General features: G+C 40.5%; 1 protein-coding gene across 2 annotated transcripts in view; it reads left to right on the top strand.

Annotated features, from left to right (window-relative positions):
- Nucleotides 1–6086, top strand: part of rangap1b (Ran GTPase activating protein 1b) — a 49313-nt gene extending 43227 nt beyond the window's left edge. For both annotated transcript variants that reach the window (XM_073033840.1, XM_073033841.1), the window contains exons 13-16: nt 1059–1161; nt 2452–2540; nt 3292–3413; nt 4118–6086. In XM_073033840.1, coding sequence (XP_072889941.1) covers nt 1059–1161; nt 2452–2540; nt 3292–3413; nt 4118–4187 — 384 coding nt within the window. In that variant the 3' untranslated portion in view covers nt 4188–6086. The remainder of the gene's footprint in view (nt 1–1058; nt 1162–2451; nt 2541–3291; nt 3414–4117) is intronic.
- The last annotated feature ends 14530 nt before the right edge of the window (nt 6087–20616 follow it).

The following is a 20616-nucleotide window of genomic DNA, read 5'->3' on the forward strand; positions in this document are numbered from 1 at the left end:
CAGGGCCCTGTACAGCTGCAGAAGGACCTCTTTACTCCTATACTCAACTCCTCTTGTTATAAAGGCCAGCGTGCCATTGGCTTTCTTCACTGCATGCTTGCTTTCATTGACTGATGTACAAGAACACCTAGATCTCGTTGTACTTCCCCTTTTCCTAACTTGACTCCATTTAGATAGTAATCTGCCTTCCTGTTCTTGCCACCAAAGTGGATAACCTCACATTTATCCACATTAAACTGCATCTGCCATACATCTGCCCACTCATCAACCTGTCCAAGTCACCCTGCATTCTAATAACATCCTCCTGACATTTCATTTCAGAGGGCTGTTCATGCAAGGTGTCCCAGAAATATTGATGAACTGAAACAGTTTTGTATGGAGGAATGGTCTAAAATTCTTCTCACTGTTGTGCAAGTCTGGTCAGCAGTTGCAGGAAAGGTTTGATGGAGGTTATTGCTTCTAAAGGAGGTTCTATCAGTTATTAAATATGAGGATTCACATACTCTTTCCAGCCTGGACTGTGAATGATTAAACAATGTGTTCAGTAATGACATGAAAAATACAATTGTCCATGTGTTATTAGTTTAGGCAGATTGTGTTGTCTATTACTGTGACTTAGATGATAAGACCTTATTTTATGAGTGATTAATGCACAACTCTCTGCTTTTCAGTTTCTATTGCATTTATAAGACTTAATTTCACATGTTCAGTTTTGACTGGCAGGAAAATTATAATAATCTGAAACTCATTGTATAAATAAGGTATATCATTCCCAATGTAGTGCAAGTCAATGTTTGTTTCATTTTCTCCTGTGTCTTAATCTGACTAGAGTAAAATACTTGATATCTTCTGGGCTGGCAAAATGGTAAAACTCCTTCAGGTTTGTTGTTCTAATTAAAATTATAACACAGCATGACCTGAGAATTAAGTTCTTGAATGGTGGTATTTACTTTCTACTTCAACGGGGCAAGTGATTGTTAAGCCATAATGGGCAGGAAGGTAAGGGAATAGAAAAGATGGCTATCATAAATTAATTTTCCTTTGCTTGTTATCCTCAGACCGATCTATCAAGTGCTGAAAAAGTTGTCCAAACATTTTTGAAGGTAGCTGAAGTTTACAAGGAGGACAGGGAAGTTAAAACAGCTGTACTGGACACTGCCGGTAAAACTTTCATCTATTTACCCTACATTTCCTTAGTGTATAGACGTCTTGAATCTTATATGGTCTAAATTTGAATTGGGAATATACCATTCTCTAACAGCACTGCAGAAGAAAGTCCACATTCAGTCCGAATCCTGTTGAAACTGCAGATATGCTTTGGATTTGTTACGTTAAAACATGGAATTCTAATATGACCTGTTTCCAGTGCTGTGAAGGTTTGAGCAATCGGCATTTGAAACTGAATCAAATTGACCGAATTCAGTAATCACTCGATGTTCCCTGTACATAGCGTAGTTCTAATGTAAAGAGCAGCTGTGGTTTTAGTTGTAGTTTGTGCAGTTCTGAGGTCTGGGGGAGATACGATATACTGTTGTCTCAAATCATTACCTTGCAGCTTCATCCTCTATCAGGCATGCATCACAGCTTTGGGCTGTCACTCCAACGCAATAGAGTGTGTTTTACTGTTATTTATACTAACTTTTGGATGAGATATTAAATCATGGTTTGGGCTGTCTTCAAAAATGTATAAAATCCCACAAAATTTTAAGAGGTGGATGGTTGCTCGTGTATTTGTCAATATTTTCAGTAATTGTCAAATATTTAGCTAGTATCACTTTGCTGTCTGAGAGCTTATTGCGTGAAATTGTTTTTCCAGTTTACAATTCTTCATAAATAGCTGACATCTGAATGCAGGGATTTGACAAAAATACTATTGCTATATTGAACATGCATACAAAGAATCAAACCAGTGCTTCAAATTACATAACTAACACTAACCTCTAAGTGCACAAATATAAGCTAACATGGTTAGGAGCTCTGGTTAAGATCCTATTTCCATGTAAAATAGTCTATGTCCATTGGCTAGCATGCACCCAGTGGCCACTTGATTAGGTATCGGCACCAACAATCATTCTACTGTCAAAGTCATTTAGATCACATTTCTGCTCCCAACCTGATGTTTGGTCTGCATACTTGGTGTATGCATTGAGTTGCTGCCAGATGATTGGCTGATTTGCATTAGTGAGGAGGTATATATCGTGTACCTCATTAAGTTGCCGCTGAATATATGGTAGGTGAAGAAAATTTCCAGGGTAATTAGGAATTGGTATTAAAATGCTGACCTCGCTGGTGATGCCCACATTCTATAAAAAATAAAATAAGTATTTGTGAAGTTTGTACTTCGTGTCTTTTAACAAAAGCAAAGGACATGTATTAGCTGTAACTTGTCACTGAATTTGACAGTAATGGAATAAAATGTAGATTTTAAATGTGAACGTTTTCCCTATATAGATGAACTGTTGCAGAAAGCATTCAAGACTCCTGGATTTCAGTTAGATGCTTTCATTACTACCCTCTTGGTGTATATGGGGCTTCTGAAGGTAGGAATCGACTTAAATGCAATGTAGTGGCATTCAGTTATGACATTGAATCCATGACATCCAAGTCTTCTCAGGAATGGAAAGAATGAAGCTTTTAGTACTGATTTTCCTTTGAATTCCTGAAGTTCCTAAATACAAATGTCACACTTACTGAAAAGCTGCCAGACTTCTTAACTTCCAGCTACTAGCAGCTTGTATGGCTCAGTGCTTCAGGTGTCTGAGACTATAATAATAGCTGAGGAAGACTTTTAAAATATAGATACTGTAGATGGTGCAGATTGGGCTGTGGGGTGAAATGGGTGGTGGAAATGGACAATATGGAAAGACAAATATAATGATTAAATAATAACTTAGAAATAGCTTCAACTAACTGGGAAAATCCAGGCGAGTTTGAAATCATTGTAAAAATAAAAAAGACTGGTGACCCACGGGCACAAATGGTTACACCAGAATTTGATAGGGTGTCAATAGAAATTACAGATTCTCATTTTTAAATTTCAAGATAACTCAAAAGCACTGATTGAAAGAATGATTAAACTAGATACAATAACAACTTTCAGTAAGAAAATGGATGAATATTGAAAAGGAAAATATTTATAGAGCTAAAAGGGCAGGGTATTTTAGCTTTCTGAATGAGCTGTCCGACCAGCTCAGTGTAGACATGGCAGGAGAATAAACTGTTCAAGTATGTTGTGATATTGCCTCTTTAAATCTTGTGCTTTTTATAATTAATTTTCTGTTTTCTTTCAAGAGTGAGGAAAAGATTAAAGCAACCACTAATCTAATTGGCCCTCTGTCCATCCTCAAACAAGTCATTCAGAAGGACTACTTTCCACGGTCCTTTATCCCTATTCTGAGAGCATTCCTTATTAAGTAAGTGAAAATTTCAGTGATGCTTAAGTTGCAAATCTCATATTGTCGTATTATCAGATGTATTTAGATGAACAGTGAATCACACTGGAATTTGGTTTCAAGAAGATTATTTGTGTCTTTTGCGTTTCAAGAGATCTCTAGATCGGAATTAGACTGTTAGGTTATTGAAGATGTCACACCTTGCAGGGCTTAGTGACTTACTGAATCACATTCTTTCTACCAGTATTGCTCTAATACATACTACATTCACTACTCTGCTATGGTCCCCTCTGTGGGTGATCACTGCAATCTCTTCTGCAAAATCCAGTTCAATTAACCATTCCATACTCAATCTGACCTCTTTATCTTTTACCTCTTACACGATTCCAAAAAAATCTCTTGTCCTTGATTTAGGATTTGGAACCTCTTCCCTCATGGCGCTCCAGCAGCAATAAAAGTCATTTCACAGATGGATGTGAAATGAGCTTGTAGGACAATGGAGAAGAGGATTGGCAAGGCATTGTACCAGTTTCCCAGCACAGGGATTTGCTATAATGATCCCCTTGTCCTATTTCCACTAGTTCTCTTGTTGCTGACCACACATCCTGGGTGTTAAGCAGTGTGCTTTGATTCAGTCATGATTGTGATAAAAGATCGTCAACCTTGTTTGTTCTGAGATTTTCTGGATTGCTTTTTTTTCTGATTTTTCTTTTTTTTTTAAATAGGAAAAATCGTGCTTTTGACAACTGTCGAAGTGCCCAAAACGGATTGTTGGAGGCCATAAACAATCTTTAGTATCAGACTGTGTGGAACTCAGTGCACCAATTTAAGGACATGGACTTTTGAGCATATCCATATTCCAGAAGAACAGCCCAGCAGCTGCAGAATGCCTTCCAGCTGCTCAGTGCAAAATGCTTCATCTTCTTCATGCTACAGACTGGATCCTTGCTTCTGACTGGATGGGAAATTGAAATCAAAGTTGTCAAGGGTTCTTGGTAACCAGCTGCAGACTCTGGCCAGTGCTTTTTTGTCAGCTGCAAAGGAAAGCAAAGTTGGAATTAAACGTGGTGGCTCATCTTGTCTCCTTCTGCTGTTTGTGGTGGTAGGAGATGATGCGAAGAAAATAGCCAATTTGCCATGGCTTTCAACAAGAATTGTTTAGTGTAACCTAAATTGTGCCCCTTTATCTGACTCTTGGTGCTTTCTTTAAAAAAAAATTCCACTATGTATATTAAATCACAGGCAGGGGAATCTATTTATCTGGCAAGAAAGATGCACACTCTATCAGTGATGGCTCAATTTTACTTAAAAAAATTAGTTGAGAGTCATATACTAAAGTAGGCAGTTTTTAAGTGGACTTGTAAAAATTCTTCCAGAGATATATGACTACATTTTACAGAACAAAGCAAGTTACTTGTATCCCAATCAAGTGAATGTGGGTAGAAGCTGTTTGCTGAAGGTTGCTTCCCCAGTCCTTCCTGTATCACCACCGTCCCTTCAGTCCAATATGAAGTGTGCTGTGGAGAATTTAAGGAATGCGTTTACACCTTTTTTCACTTTTTCTTTATCCATCACCTCCTGCATCTTCCCACCACCAACCCCCACCACTCCTCGAATAGGAAATCAAAGCCCTCTGATTAGTTTATAAAGTTTCTACTCGCATACAGGTGGACAGATCAGAGGTTCTCTCTCGTTTGTGCTATATTAAATAATGATGTGGAGAGACTGAGTAGAAACTAGCTTGGGTTTGGATCTTGACTTTTTTTATATCTTCTTTTTGTTCCCACTGGAATATATGCTTGAGAGACTGAAAACAGAATTGTGATTGTCTTTAATGGTGTCTAACTTTTAAATAGCTCATCTGAGCTTGTCATCTCATCTTGTAAGAATGAAGAACTGGATTGATTCTGTTGTCTCCTCTGGAACTGTTAAATTAAGAATTACCTGCTGGAGCAGTGGGAAGAAGAAACCATTAGAATGAGAGTTACAATACAAAACTACTAGTCCAATATATTCCCAATGCATCTTTTGGAAAGAGGTGCTTTGGTCTTCAAAATGAAGGTGACTGTGAACTGAGCAGGCTGCTGCCTAACAACCACCGACTTTGAGGAAAAGCAGATTCATGTTGTGTGAATCCTACCTGAAAATTTTGAGTGAATATAAAGATATTGCTGCATTCTGTCTTTTTGGATTGTCCAGATACTAAAATCCCTGATCAGTCTGTTTTGTTTGAGTATTCACCCAGATTGTTAAATATTGAGATGTTATCTGGTGTTTTCTGTGTCACTAGACTGAACAGTCATGTTTTATCTCTTTGTATATAGGTCTTGGCAGTGCAAAGTTTAAGTGACATATGGAAAAATCTAATCTCAATTCAGAATTGTAGTAGTAGCTTCTATACTGAATTGGGAACACTAGGACAGTAACACTTAGCACTCGCTCAGAACTTTCAATGTTTAAATAATTTAGCATCCAAACAGTAATATGGAGATAGGTGTATGACAGTGCTCATCATGCTGTTAATCTCTTTATGGTACAGGCTGCACTGCGCCTGTATGTAAAGAGCATTGTATGCTGGTATTTAAAAGATCAGAATGTAAACTGCAGTAGACTTGTCTCTTGCAGGCCTTATGGATCTTTGATATTTTAGAATGCAGGAACTCTCAGGTCTTAATAAATCAATTTTTTGGGAGGGTGGGTGGGGGTGACGGAGAATGAGGGGTGGGAATTACATTGCAGTATGGTCAAATTCTGCAGCTGTTGAAATTATTTTTCAGCTGCACTTTCCCTAACTTGGTTATGCCACACATTATTTCCCAATGCATAAAAGGGCAGTCATATTCTACCCGTTATTCTGTAGGCATTTGGCACACTTTCTGGGTAAAATGAAGGGAAGCTTGCAGACCAGCCGGCATACAGTGCTAAGGGTGGTGGATCGTCAGGAGTGGTGTTTAGAGAAGATTGTTAAACTGAAATGTCAGTTATTCAGATGCATGCTATGGATCCCATAGCTCTAAGAGAAGTGCAGGAAATTATGTTCTTTCAGCCAAGCCTATTCCCATAATGAATACTGCCAAAAGCAGCTTAACTGGCTATTCATGTAATTGTTTATTGTGGGTTGTAACTCATGTAGAATGGCTGCTATTTCACTGCTTTGGAAGAATTCATTTGTATGAATTGCTTTGAAATGCTGACATTGATAAAGATGCTACATTGATGCAAGTATACCTTCATTTTATCTCATTGGCCTGCAATGGGTCTGAACATTGTGTACACTGACAAATGAGAATGTGTGTACCAAGGCAGCCAAAGGATCCACTGTGTTTCTTTGGTCGTGATAATTCCTGTGTAAACATCATCCAAGTGTTACTGTGTACCCTGCTAATGGATAGAGGAACTGGAGAAGGCACAAAGGAAAACAAGGTATCCAGTAGTATTTTTTAAATGGTGGGAGATAAAAAAGTATGAATTTCTGCACAAGTGCCTGAAAATCAACCTGCAGTTATAACATGCACTTTGGAAGACACATATTATGGCAGGAAAATTGTTAAAGCCCTGGTTTAAGAAAACGTAATTTGAACTTTATGTACACATCTGGTCTCTCTACCCGAGGACTGGTTAAATTATGATGGTGAGAGCAGGATGTGTTCACCAGCTTCATGCCTAGAATGAGAGTTTGTCTAATTTGAAAAGAGTGAGCAGATTGAAATGTATTCTCCAGAAGTTAGAAGAATGAGAAATCAAAATGTGCACAATTCTTCAGAGTTGATAAGTAGATATAAGAATGATTTTCTCTAGCTGCATCTTTTTGGACTAGGGTCATAATCTCAAAATAAGGGCTCGCCCCATTTGGGTCAAAAATATGAAAAAAACTTCTTCACCCAGAGGGTAATGAATCTTTGCAATCCTCTGCTCAAGGGCTACATAGGTGCTCAGTTATTGAATGTATTGAAGTTGTTAATCAGTGGAGTTTTTCATACTGCAGGGATTCAGAATAAAAAAAAGGAGTAAGAATTTAACTTAAGGTAACATGAAGAAAAAATTTGAAAAGGGTGGAGAATACAGCACTGAAGATGTTATATTTCAATTCATGCGGTATATGAAATAAGCTAGGTGATCTTGTAGGTTAATTAGAAATTGGCAGCTATGACTTTATGGGTATAATTGAGTCATAGTTGAATGTAGATTGCAGCTGAGAACTTACATCTAAGGATACACATATCTAAAGGACAGGAAGGTGGGCAGTGGGATTGGGGTGATTTTGTTATTTTTTTAAAAAATGAAATCCTTAGAATCACATAGGATCAGGAAGATTTAGAATCCTTGCGGTAGAGTTAAAAACTGTAAGGGTAAAAAGATCCTAATGGAAGTTGTATACATGCCTCCAAACAGCCAGGATGTGGGGTACAGATTACAAAAGTCTTGTAAAAAGAGCAATGTTATGATGGTCATGGGGGATTTCAAGATGCAGGTGGATTTGGAAAATTAGGTTGGTGTTATTCCCAAGAGAAGAGTTTGTAGAATGCCTACAAGATGGCTTATTAGAGCAGCTTGTGGATGAGCCCCACACATAAAATGCTGGAGGAACTCAGCAGGACTGATAGCTCCTGTGGAAAGTAATAAACAGTTGATGTTTCAGGCTGAGACTCTTCAGGGCTGGAAAGGAAGAAATCAGAATAAGGGGGTGTGGAGTACAAGCTAGAAGATGATAGGTGAAGCCAGGTGCGTGAGAGAGGAGGGATGAAGTGAGCAGCTGGGAGGTTGTAGCTAGAAAAGGTAAATGGCTGAAGAAGGAATCTGATAGAGAGTGGACCACAGGAGAAGGGACACCATGGGGAGATGAGGAAGAGAGAAAAGTTAAACAGGGAATCAGTGTGGGGAATGGACGGAGAGAAAAAATTACTAGAAATTAGAGAAATCGATGTTGGAGCTACCCAGACAGAATATGAGGTTTTGCTCCAACCTGAGAGTATCCATATCATTGCAGTAGGCCATGGACCAATGAGGGTAGATAGGTGTCATTGACTAGGGTTCTGGAGGCATTGTTAGTGATCTTTCAGGAGCCAATAGATTCTGGATTGGTTCCAGATAACTGGAAAATAAGGCAAAATACATGAAATTATAGGCCAGGTGCCTGACTTTAATGTTTGTTAAGTTGTTGGAATCCATTATTAAGGATAAGGTTTTGGGGTACTTGGTGGCACATGATGAAATAGACTGAACTCTATTAAGTATGGTTTCCTTAAGGGGAATTCTTGCCTGACAAATCTGTTGGAATTCTTTGAGGAAATAGCAGGTAAGATAGACAAAGGAGTCAATGGATGTTTATTTGTACTTTCAGAAGGCCTTTGACAAGGTGCTGCACATGCAATAAGAGCCCATAGTGTTACAGAAAATGTACTGGCATAAATAAAAGTTTGGCTGACTGCAGGAGGCAAAGAATGGGAATAAAGGGGCCTTTTCTGGCTGGCTACTGATGTCTAATGGTCTTCTGCAGGGGAAGGTGTTAGGTCATATGTTAATGATCTGATTGATGGCTTTATGGCCAAATTGCAGATGATACGAAGATAGGTGGAGGATCAGAAAGATTTGGACATATTAAGAGAGTGGGCAAAGAAGTGGTAGATAAAATGAAGTGTAGAGAAGTATGTAAGGAATAAAGGCATAGGCTATTTTCTAAATGAGGAGTGAAATCAGAAATGGATAAAGGGTTTTGAGAGCCCTAGTGCAGAATTCCCTAAAGGCTTCTTGCAGGTTGAATAGTGCTCAGAACTATGGAATACCCAAAATAAATCTGTATTCAGATCGTTACTAAAGTTAACTTCTGTAAGCTTAGGAGTACACATGTAAAGCTAGTTGCAGACAACTCTAAATTTTATGTTAAGTGAAATTAAAAGTTTTTCATCAAGTTAGCACAGTACATTTGAGGAAATTTGGAGTCAGTGCTCTTTTCATCTGTATGCATTACTCTCAGTTGTGTGCATTTTGTTTTATAGTATGGACCTAACTATTCAGGTCGAGGTGCAGAAACCGCATGAATAGTGCTCAGAAGCATGGAATACCCAAAATAAATCTGTATTCAGATAGTTATCACACAGCATTTACATTGGAACTGGCATTGGCTTTCATTGCCTCTGAAACGCTGAAGCTCTGTACTCTATACATCCTCCCGATGTTGGGAGAGTCCAGAACCAGAGGCCACAGTTTAAGACTAAGGGGTAGGCCATTTAGAACAGAGTTGAGGAAAAACTTTTTCACACAGAGAGTTGTGGATCTATGGAATGCTCTGCCTCAGAAGGCAGTGGAGGCCAATTCTCTGGATGCTTTCAAGAAAGGGTTAGATAGAGCTCTTAAAGATAGCGGAGTCAAGGGATATGGGGAGAAGGCAGGATCAGGGTACTGATTGTGGATGATCAGCCATGATGTTCGAAGGGCCGATTGGCCTACTCCTGCACCTATTGTCTATTGAGTGGGTAGTAAGAAAGGCAAATGCAATGTAAGTATTAGTTTCTAGAATAATAAAAGCAAGGATGTAGTGCTGAAGCTTTATAAAGCATTGATCAGATTGCATTTGGACTATCGTGAGCAGTTTCGGCTCCATATCTAAGAAAGGATATGCTGACTTTGGAGGGTGCCCAGAGGAGGTTTACAAGAATGATCCTGGGAATGAAACGTACATAGTGTCTATAAAAAGTATTCACTCCAACCCAGAAGTTTTCATGTTTTATTGTTTTACAACATTGAATTACAGTGCATTTAATCTGGCTTTCTTTTTGACACTGATCAACAGTAAAAGACTCTTTAGTATCAAAGTGAAAACATCTCTACAAAGTGATCTAAATTAATTACAAATATTGAACACAAAATGATTGCTTCAGTATTCACCCCTTTAAGTCAGTATTTAGTAGATGCACCTTTGGCAGCAATTACAGCCTTGAGTCTGTGTGGATAGGTCTCCATCAGCTTTGCACATGGTGTACACTAATTTTTCCCATTTTTCTTTACAAAACTGCTCAAACTCTGTCAAACATGGCCCTTTTCAAGTCCAGCCACAAATTCTGAATTGGATTGAAGTCTGGACTCTGACTTGGCCACTCCAAGACATTAACTTTGTTCTTTTTAAGCCATTCCTATGTAGCTTTGACTTTGGGTTAATGCTTGGGATCATTGTCTTACTGGAAAACCAAATCTCCCAAGTCACAATTGTCTTGCAGACTACATTAAGTTTTTCTCCAGGTTTTCCCTGTATTTTGCTGCATTCATTTTACCCTCTACCTTCACAAGCCTTCCAGGGCTTGCTGCAGAGAAGCATCCCCACAGTACGATGCAGCCACCACCATGTTTCACGGTATGGATGGTGTGTATTTAAAGATGTGCAGTGTTTGGCTTAATGCCAAATATTGTGTTTATTCTGCTGGCCAATAAGCTCAATTTTGGTTTCATCAGACCATAGAACCTTCTTCCAGCTGACTTCAAGGTCTCCCACATGCCTTCTGGCAAACTAGCTGAGATTTCATTTGTTTTTTTTCTAACTGTGGCTTTCTCTGCCGCTCTCCCATAAAGCCGTGACTGGTGAAACACCTGGGCAACAATTGTATGTGTAGTTTCTTCCCATCTCTGCCACTGAAGCTTGTAACTCCTCCACAGTTGTCTTTGGACTCTTGGTTGCCTCCCTCACTAGTCCCTTTCTTGCATGGTCACACAGTTTCTGAGGACATCCGTGCCATATTCTTTCCATTTTTTGATGATTGGCTTAACTCGATTCCTATGATATTCAGTGACTTGGAAATTTTCTTGTATTCATCTCTTGAGTTGTAATTCTCAATAACTTTTTGGTGGAGTTGCTTGGAGTTTTCTTTTGTCTTCATGGTGTAATATTTGCCAGGATACTGACTCACCAACTGTTGGACCTTCCAAATACAGGGGTATTTTTACTACAATCAATTGAAACATTTTGATTGCACATGGGTGATCTCCATTTAACTAATTATGTGACTTCAAAAACCAACTGGCCGCACCACTGATTAGGTGTGTCATATTAAAGCGGGTGAATACTTATGTAATCAGTTATTTTCTGTTTTATATTTGTAATTAAGATCACTTTGTAGAGATCTGTTCACTGACATGAAAGAGTCATTTTCTGTTGATCAGTGTCAAAAAAGCCAAATTAAACCCACTGTGATTCAATGATGTAAAACAATTAAAATGTGAAAACTTTCAAAGGAGTTGAATACTTTTTATAGGCACTGTAAGTAGAATTTGATTGCTGGGCCTGTACTCACTGAAGTTTAGAAGACTGGGGGTGGGGGGGGGGGGAGGGTGGAATCTCATTGAAATCTACCAAATATTGAAAGGCGTAGATTGAGTGGACATGGGGAGGATATTTCCAATAGTGGGAGTGTCTGGGACCAAAGGGCACAGCCTCTATAGAAGGGACACACACACAAAATGCTGGTGGAACGCAGCAGACCAGGCAGGAAGAAGTGCAGTCAGCATCTGCAGATTTCTTTGCATTTGCGTTTTTAAACTCAATAGAAGAGTGTCACTTTGGGGCAGAGATAAGGTAATACTGCAGCCAGGGGCTGGTGAATCTATGGAACTCATTACAATAGAAGTTATTGTGTATGTTTAAAGTGGAGGTTGACAGGTTCTTAATTAGGCTATGAAAGATTATAGGAAGAAGGCACGAGTTTGCCTTCAATCAATGCAGGATTGAGAGGGAAAGAAAATAAATCAGCCATGGATGAATAACAGCAGTTTCAATGGGCCAAATTCTACTTCTATGTTTTATAGGATTGAAGAATATTGGGATAGTGCAGAAAATTGACAGGAGGAAAAGGAACAGTTAGTTATTGAATAGCAGAGCAGACTCTGGATGTACTGTTACCATTTCTATTGTATAGAATTGAGTTTGTAGCTATCAGGTATATCAGTAATTTGGGACATTAGTTTAGAAAGGTCTGCAAAATTATGAAGGATTTAGAGTATACATGGAGAAAATATTTGTACCTACCGCCTGTGAGGAAATCAGCATTCAGAGGCCTAACTTTTGCCACCAATAAGAAATTTAGGAGCTGTCTCCTTAGTTGCAGTCTGCTGGAATGGGACTTAAAACATCAGAATAGTTTAGGTGAAAACAGATCAAGTTCAGTTTATTGTCATTCAACTCATTCTTCTGGACCAAGATGCAGAACACAGTACATACAACACACACACAAAACACGTAGTAATATTATCACAAATAAATTAATAAATAACGTGCATTCAGGACACAAGTTAAAATATAAACGGTATAACGCTACTGAGCTTCATATATGATGAGACCTGAGTGGTGGCAGGGAGTGCAATAAGTCTTATGGCCTTGGAGAAGAAGCTGTTTCCCATCTTAACGGTTCTTATCTCAATGCTACAGTACCTCCTGCTTGATGTAGGAGGTCAAAGAGATTGTTGGATGGATGGGTGTGATCATTGATGATGCTAGTGCCCTGTGTACATAGCGCTTCTGATAAATATCTCTGACTGCGACAGTCAACCTCGTCTGTAGTAAGCAGAAGTGTCAGGCAGTCTCACTTCAAAGATCTGACTTGGTTACAGCTGCCCCAGGCTATCCTTGCTTTAACCTTTGTCTTACTGCAACTTCCATGCAGCCATAAGATGTAGGAGCAGAAGTGGGCCATTCGACCCATCGAGTCTGCTCCGCCATTCAATCACAGGCTGATCCAATTCTTCCAGTCATCTCCACTCCCCTGCCTTCTCCCCACAACCCTTTGATGCCCTGGCTAATCAAGAACTTATCTATGTTTACCTTAAATGCACCCAAAGACTTGGCCTCCATGGCTGTTCATGGACGCAAATTCCACAGATTTATCACCCTCTGACTAAAGTAATTTCTCCACAGAGAAATCTGTTCAGGTCTTTTAACATTTGGAATGTTTCTGAGATCTTCTCCACCCCCCCGCCCCCCCATTCTCCTGAACTCCAGGGAATACAGCCCAAGAGCTGCCAGATATTCCTCATACAGTAACCCTTTCATTCCTGGAATCATTCTCGTGAATCTTCTCTGAACTCTCTCCAATGTCAGTATATCCTTTCTAAAATAAGGAGCCCAAAACTGCACACAGTACTCCCAAGATAGGTCTCACAAGTGCCTTATAGAGCCTCAACATCACATCCCTGCTCTTATATTCTCTATCTCTGGAAATGAATGCCAACATTGCATTTGCCTTCTTCACCACCGACTCAACCTGGAGGTTAACCTTTAGGGTATCCTGCACAAGGACTCCCAAGTCCCTTTGCATCTCTGCATTTTGAATTCTCTCCCCAGCTATAATAGACTGCCTGTTTATTTCTTCCACCAAAGTGCATGACCATACACTTTTCAACATTGTATTTCATTTGCCACTTCTCTGCCCATTCCCCTAAACTACCCAAATTTCTCTGCAGGCTCTCTATTTCCTCAACGCTACCCACTACTCCACCTATCTTTGTATCATTGGCAAACTTAGCCACAAGTCCATTAATCCCATAGTCCAAATCATTGACATACATCATAAAAAGCAGCAGTCCCAACACCGACCCCTGTGGAACTGCACTGGTAATCGGCAGCTAACCAGAATAGGATACATTTATTCCCACTCCTCCCATGGGTTGATTATTCCCATGGTTGACCAGCCATTGCTCCAACCTTGCAAGTAAATCCCCTGTAATTTCATGGGATCTTATCTTGCTAAGCAGCCTCATGTGTGGCACCTTGTCAAAGGCCTTCTGAAAACCAAAGTACACCACATCTACATCTCCTTTGTCTACGCTGCTTGTAATTTCCTCAAAAAAAAAATTGCAGTAGGTTAGTCAGGCAGGAATTTCCTTTCAGGAAACCATGCTGGCTTTGGCCTATCTTGTCATGTTCCTCCAGGTATTCCATAATGTCATCCCTAACAATCGATTCTAATAACTTTCCAACCACTGATGTCAGGCTAACTGGTCTATAGTTTCCTTTCTGCTGCCTCCCACCCTTCTTAAGTAGTGGAGTAACATTTGCAATTTTCCAGTCATCCGGTACAATGCCAGAATCTATTGATTCTAGAAAGATCATTGTTAATGCCTCTACAATCTCTCCAACTACTTCCTTCAAAACCTGAGAGTGCATTCCATCAGGTCCAGGAGATTTATCCACCCTCAGACCACTAAGCTTCCTGAGCACTTTCTCAGTCATAATTTTCACTGCACAAACTTCACTTCCCTGACACTCTTGAATGTCTGGTATACTGCAGATGTCTTCCACTGTGAAGACTGATGCAAAATATGCATTCAATTCCTCTTTCATCTCTGTGTCTCTCATTACAATATCTCCAGCGTCATTTTCTATTGGTCCTATATTGACCCTCAACTCACATTTGCCCTTTACATACTTAAAAAAAGCTTTTAGCATCTTCTTTAATATTAGTCACCAGCTTCCTTTCATAATTAATCTTTTCCTTCCTAATGACATTAGTTTCCTTCTGCAAGATTTTAATAGCTTCTCAATCCTCTATCTTCCCACTAGTTTGGCTTCCTTGTATGCCCTCTCTTTTGCTTTTACTTTGGCTCTGACTTCACTTGTCAGCCACGGTAGTGTCCTTCTTCCATTCAAAAATTTCTTCTTATTTGGAATATATCTGTCTTGCACTTCCTTCATTTTTTGCAGTAACTCCAGCCATTGCTGCTCTGGTGTCCCTTTCCAGTCAACCTTGGCCAGTTCCCCTGTCATGCCATTGTAATTTCCTTTATTCCACTGAAATACCAACACATTGGAATTTAGTTTCTCCTTCTCAAATTTCAAAATGAACTCTATCATATTGTGATCACTGTTCTCTAAGGGTTCTTTAACCTGAAGCTCTCTTATCACCTCCCGATCATTACACAACACCCAATCCAGCACAGCTAGTCCCCTAGTGAGCTCAACAACAAGCTGTTCTAAAAAGCCATCCCTTAGACATTCTACAAATTCTCTCTTGAGGGTTCAGTACTGGCCTGGTTTTCCCAATCCATTTTCATGTTGAAATCCCCAATGATTATCATGACATTACCCTTCTGACAGGCCTTTTCTATCTCCTGCTGTAATTTGTAAGCCACATCCCAGCTGCTGTTTGGGTGCCTGAGGCCTGTATACAACTGCCATTGGGGTAGTTTTACCCTTGCCATTTCTTAACTCAATCCATAGAGACTATACACCTTCCCATCCTATGTCATCCCTTTCTGATGATTTAATATTATTTCTTATACATAGGGCCACACCACCTCCTCTATCTACTAATCTATCTTTCCGATACACCATATATTCTTGGACATTCAACTCCCAATGGCAGCCAACCTTTAGCCAAGTTTCAGAGATGGCCACAACGTCATACTTGCCAATCTGTAGCTGAATTTGAAGATCATCCATTTTATTTCTTATGCTGTGTGCATTCAGATACAACACTTTCAGTCTAGTATTTGTTGCTGTCTGTTTTAACTGTACCATGCCTCATTTTGCCTTGTTAACTCACCCCACTGGCTGTGATTATGCCTCATCTCCTGTCTGTCCTTTCTATCATCTCTGTTGAATGCTATCTTTGATTTATTTCTGTTTTCCCTTTCCTCAGCCCTATCACTCCAGTTCCCATCCTCCTGCCAAATTAGTTTAAACCTTTCCTAACAGCTCTATTAAACCTGCTTGCTAGGATATTGGACCTCTTTGGGTTCAGGTGTAACCCATCCTTTTTGTACAGGTCATACCTCCCCTGGAAGATGCCCCAATGATCCAGGAACCTGAAGCCCTGCCCCCTACACCAGTCTCTCAGCCACGCATTAATATGCCTAATATGTCATGCTTTAACAGTGGGCTGAGCTCGTAGTGCCTGGGGTGCTGTACTCTGAATGATAGAGCTAGAAATGTGAACTGATATGTCCTGTCAGGAAGCCCAAGGTCCACTTCCGGAGAGAGTTGTTGACAACCAACAAAGACAGTTTAACACCAGTTTCTGAGAGATGATTATATTAAATGCCGAGCTAAAGTCAATAAATGGCACTATTTTTCAGGTGGGACAGGGCAGAGTGAAATGCAAAGAGAGGCTATGGCATCAGTGAACCGATTTGAGTGATAAGAGAACTAGAAAAGGTCTAACTTTCCCTGTAATGAAGGAGAAAGGCATGACTGCTGATCAGATGGTTTTAAGAGCTAGAGTGAGATAACACTCAGGGAAATATCTGTTTTACTTTTGATAGGTGCATTGGTGTCACACCCCATGAAGCATGAAAATGTGGATTCTCACTGTTTATTTGCTGAATGTTGAATTTCTAGTTGCCTATGGAAGGTTAGGAAAACACGGGAGGAAAAGTAGTTTCTAGGGAGAATGCAGTTCGTCTCAATTCAAGCTAGAAACCTGCTTTCAGAGATATGAATATCCTGAAATGATTTATCTACCCATCACCCTTCTGCTGGAGAGAAAAGCAATGGGCAATCAAATCAGTACTGTGCAGGTTTTTGACTAAATGGAATTGCTCTCTGAGTTTGTCATCAAAGATTGAGGGTTTTTTTAATGATTCACCTCTGTTGTATATGTAAACTCAATTGGGTAAAGGCTTTCAGATCAAGTGAGGTTAGACTCTGGGGGATAACTGTACACCTGAAAGAGAAAGATGGAAGATTTTGTTGCTCGAGATGTATTTCATGTTCTGGCATTTAAAGTGCATAATGTCTAGAAGTCTGTGTTCATTCCCACAGCTGCTTCATCTGCTTGATACAATAGCACAAGAGTCGGTGGCCTAGATTCAAACCTGAGTTGGGTGTCATCTGTAGAATTAGCATACCTGGCCTGCAACTGAGTGTGCATCTCGGGTACACCGGTTTTCTTCCATACGCCAAAAAAAGTGCTGGTAGGTTTCTGGGCCACCAAGTGAATGCTTTTGTAGAACAGTGGCAAATAAACTGGAGGTGTTGATGGGCCTTTTGTGAGTTCATTCAATCAGCCCTAAGCACACAGTACCTTTTACCATCCTTTTTCAACCAGCGCCCTGTTATTCACTGTCCTCAGTTCCAATCAGATTCCATCTTGCCCCTTTTACACGCCTCCTCATGCATCAATTTTCAAACCTAGTCCCAGTTCCAATGAAAGATCATTGAGCTGAAACATGATCTGTTTCTCTCCCTTATTTCTGTCTGATCTGAATGTTGCAGCCCTTTACCGGCTGGAGCAGGTACTCTGCACAGATGGTATGAACTAAAGTCAACTGTACAATTCCAAAGACAGTAAAATTGTATGGTGCAAGATGTCAAACCGTTCTCACTTTCATTCCCCACCTCCTTTCCTGATTGGATTGTCATATTTAGGGAGATGGCTGTGAAGTTGATCCCTGATGCCTTGCGTCCAAATGGGCAAGTTCATCTATTGCAGGATTCTGAACCAGTTCAACCTAAACTGTGCCTTCAGTCGCTGCGTTCTGTCTACCACTCAAGTGTGTATGATCAATTGCAAGCAACAGCTATGCTGTGATACAGTCGTGGCATATTAGTCAACCACCATATCTCATGTTCATGGCGAGTGGGAGGTCAGAATATATCACTGTGAATACTAGGTCTGTAGCAGAGCCTGCTTTCTATTTTGAATTGGATCTACATTCAGATGTAGACTCACTCTGTCAATATCACTTTTACACCATGGCGTTTCCAAGTTTTTTAAAAAAATCACATGCATTCAATTTCCACTCACTGGAAGTAAGGTGGCCTCAATCCTGATCATCTTAGTCCCTTTACTTGTGATCACAAGATCCTGTTGGACATTGTTAATGTGGAATGCTGCAAGTCCGATTCGCTGATTTATTGGCGAACAGCAGGGCTGGATTTCAGGGGAGCTGTGTGGCCCTGGTTGTAGCAAGGACTGGGCCTCAAGCTGCAGTGTCACCTGTTTACAGCCTCCCAGGAGAGAGGCATCAGAGGTGGTGTGGTGTTGCCGTCAGTGCTGCCTTTGCCCCTCACCACCACCAATGTTCACTCAGCAGAAGGCAAGCTATTTACTTGGATTTCCAGAAGGTGTTCAATAAGGTGCCACATGAAAGACTTATTCATAAGATAAGGATGCACAGAGTTGGGGGGGGGGGGTCAAGATTTAGCATGGATAAAAGTTCGGCTAACTAATAAAAAGCAGAGAGCTGGGATACATGGGTGTTACTCTGGTTGGCAGTTAGTGGTGAGTCTTGTGCCGCAGGGGTCGGTGCTGGGTCCGCAACATGAAATACATTAACTATCTGGGAGAGGGGTCCCAGTGTAGTGCTGATGACACTAAATTGACTGGAAAAGCAAATTGTGCAGAAGAGACGCAGATTCTACAGAGAGATATACATAGGTTAAGTGAGTTGGGCGAGGGTCTGACAGATGAAATACAATGCGAGGTCATCTACTTTGGAAGGGAAAATGAAAGAGCTGATTATTATTTAAATGGTAAAAAATTGCAGCATGCTGTGGTGCAGAGGAACTTGGGTGTGTTTGTGCATGAATTACAAAAGGTTGGTTTGCAGGTGCAGCATGAAATTAAGAAGGCAACTAGAATGTTGGCCTTCATTGCTAGAGAGATTGAATTTAAGAGCAGGGAGGTTATTGTAATTGTACAGGGTACTGGTGAGGCTGTGCCTGGTGTGCTGTGTGCAATTCTGGTCTGCTTACTTGAGGAAGGAAATACTGGCTTAGGAGACGGTGCAGAGGAGGTTTACCAAGTTGATTCCAGAGATGAGGGGATTAGAAAATGAGGAGAGGTTGAGTTGCCTGGGACTTTACTTGCTGGAATTCAGAAGAATAAGGGGAAATCTTATAGAAACATAAAATTATGAAAGGGATAGATAAGATAGAGGTAGGAAAGTTGTTTCCACTGGTAGGTGAGACTAGAACTAGGGGATATAGCCTCAAGATTTGGGGGAGTAGATTTAGGATGGAGATGAGGAGGAACTGCTTTTCCCAGAGGGTGGTGAATCTGTGGAATTCTCTGCCCAATGAAGCAGTGGAGGCTACCTCAGTAAATATATTTGATGCAAGGTTGGATAGATTTTTGCATAGTAGGGGGATTAAGGGTTATGGGGGAAAGGCAGGTAGGTGGAGATGAGTCCATGGTCAGATCAGCCATGATCTTATTGAATGGCGGAACAGGCTCGACGGGCCAGCTGGCCGACTCCTGCCCCTATTTCTTATGTTCTTGTGTTCAATTGCAGACTCACTGGATGCCATCCATGGACTCAAGGTCTTTGACTATATATTTTTTTGTGAGACTGCATTTTACTGATACTTCACATGCTTGCTGTCTTGTATGTGCCAGGTGCTGTGTTTTGCACCTTGGCCCGGAGTAATGTTGTTTCATTTGGCAGTATTCACGGATATTCATGTACGGTTGAATGAGAATTAATCTTGAACATGATCCTGAGCAACTGCCTAGGAAGTTCTAAGTCAAATCAAGGTGCTCTAGTGCTCCCCTCCCCCTTTCTTTCTCCCTAGGCCTCCCGTCCCATGATCCTTTTCCTTCTCCAGATGGGTATCCCTTTTGCCAATCAACTTTCTAGCTCTTAGCTTCATCCCTCCCCTTCCTGTCTTCTTCTATCATTCTGGATCTCCCCCTCCCCCTCCCACTTTCAAATCCCTTACTATCTTTTCTTTCAGTTAGCCCTGACGAAGGGTCTTGGCCTGAAACGTCAACTGTATTTCTTCCTATAGATGCTGCCTGGCCTGCTGCGTTCCACCAGCATTTTGTGTGTGTTGCAAGTCAAGTTTATTGTAATTTCGACCATAAACGGTTGGTACAGTACACAGTAAAAACGAACTAACGTTCCTCCAGGACCTCTATGTGAGACAGCACAAGGCTACACTATGCAAAACAACATAAAAACTGCACTACACTACAGACCTGCACAGGACTACATAGAGTGCACAAAACAGTGCAGTGCAGGGCAGTACAATAATTATATAAACAAGACAATAGGCACAGTAGAGGACAAATTACAATGTAATAATAAATGATGTAGATAGCAGTCTAGACTCTGAGTATTGAGGAGTCTGATGGCTTGGGGGAAGAAACTGTTGCACAGTCTGGTCGTGAGAGCCCGAATGCTTCGGTACCTTTTGCCAGATGGCAGGAGGAAGAAGAGTTTGTACGAGGGGTGCGTGGGCTCCTTCACAATGCTGTTAGCTTTGTAGGTGCAGCATGTGGTGTAAATGTAAGATCAAATT

This window comes from Hemitrygon akajei, chromosome 31 (genome assembly GCF_048418815.1).
Source record: "Hemitrygon akajei chromosome 31, sHemAka1.3, whole genome shotgun sequence".
In the NCBI taxonomy this organism is placed as follows: domain Eukaryota; kingdom Metazoa; phylum Chordata; class Chondrichthyes; order Myliobatiformes; family Dasyatidae; genus Hemitrygon; species Hemitrygon akajei.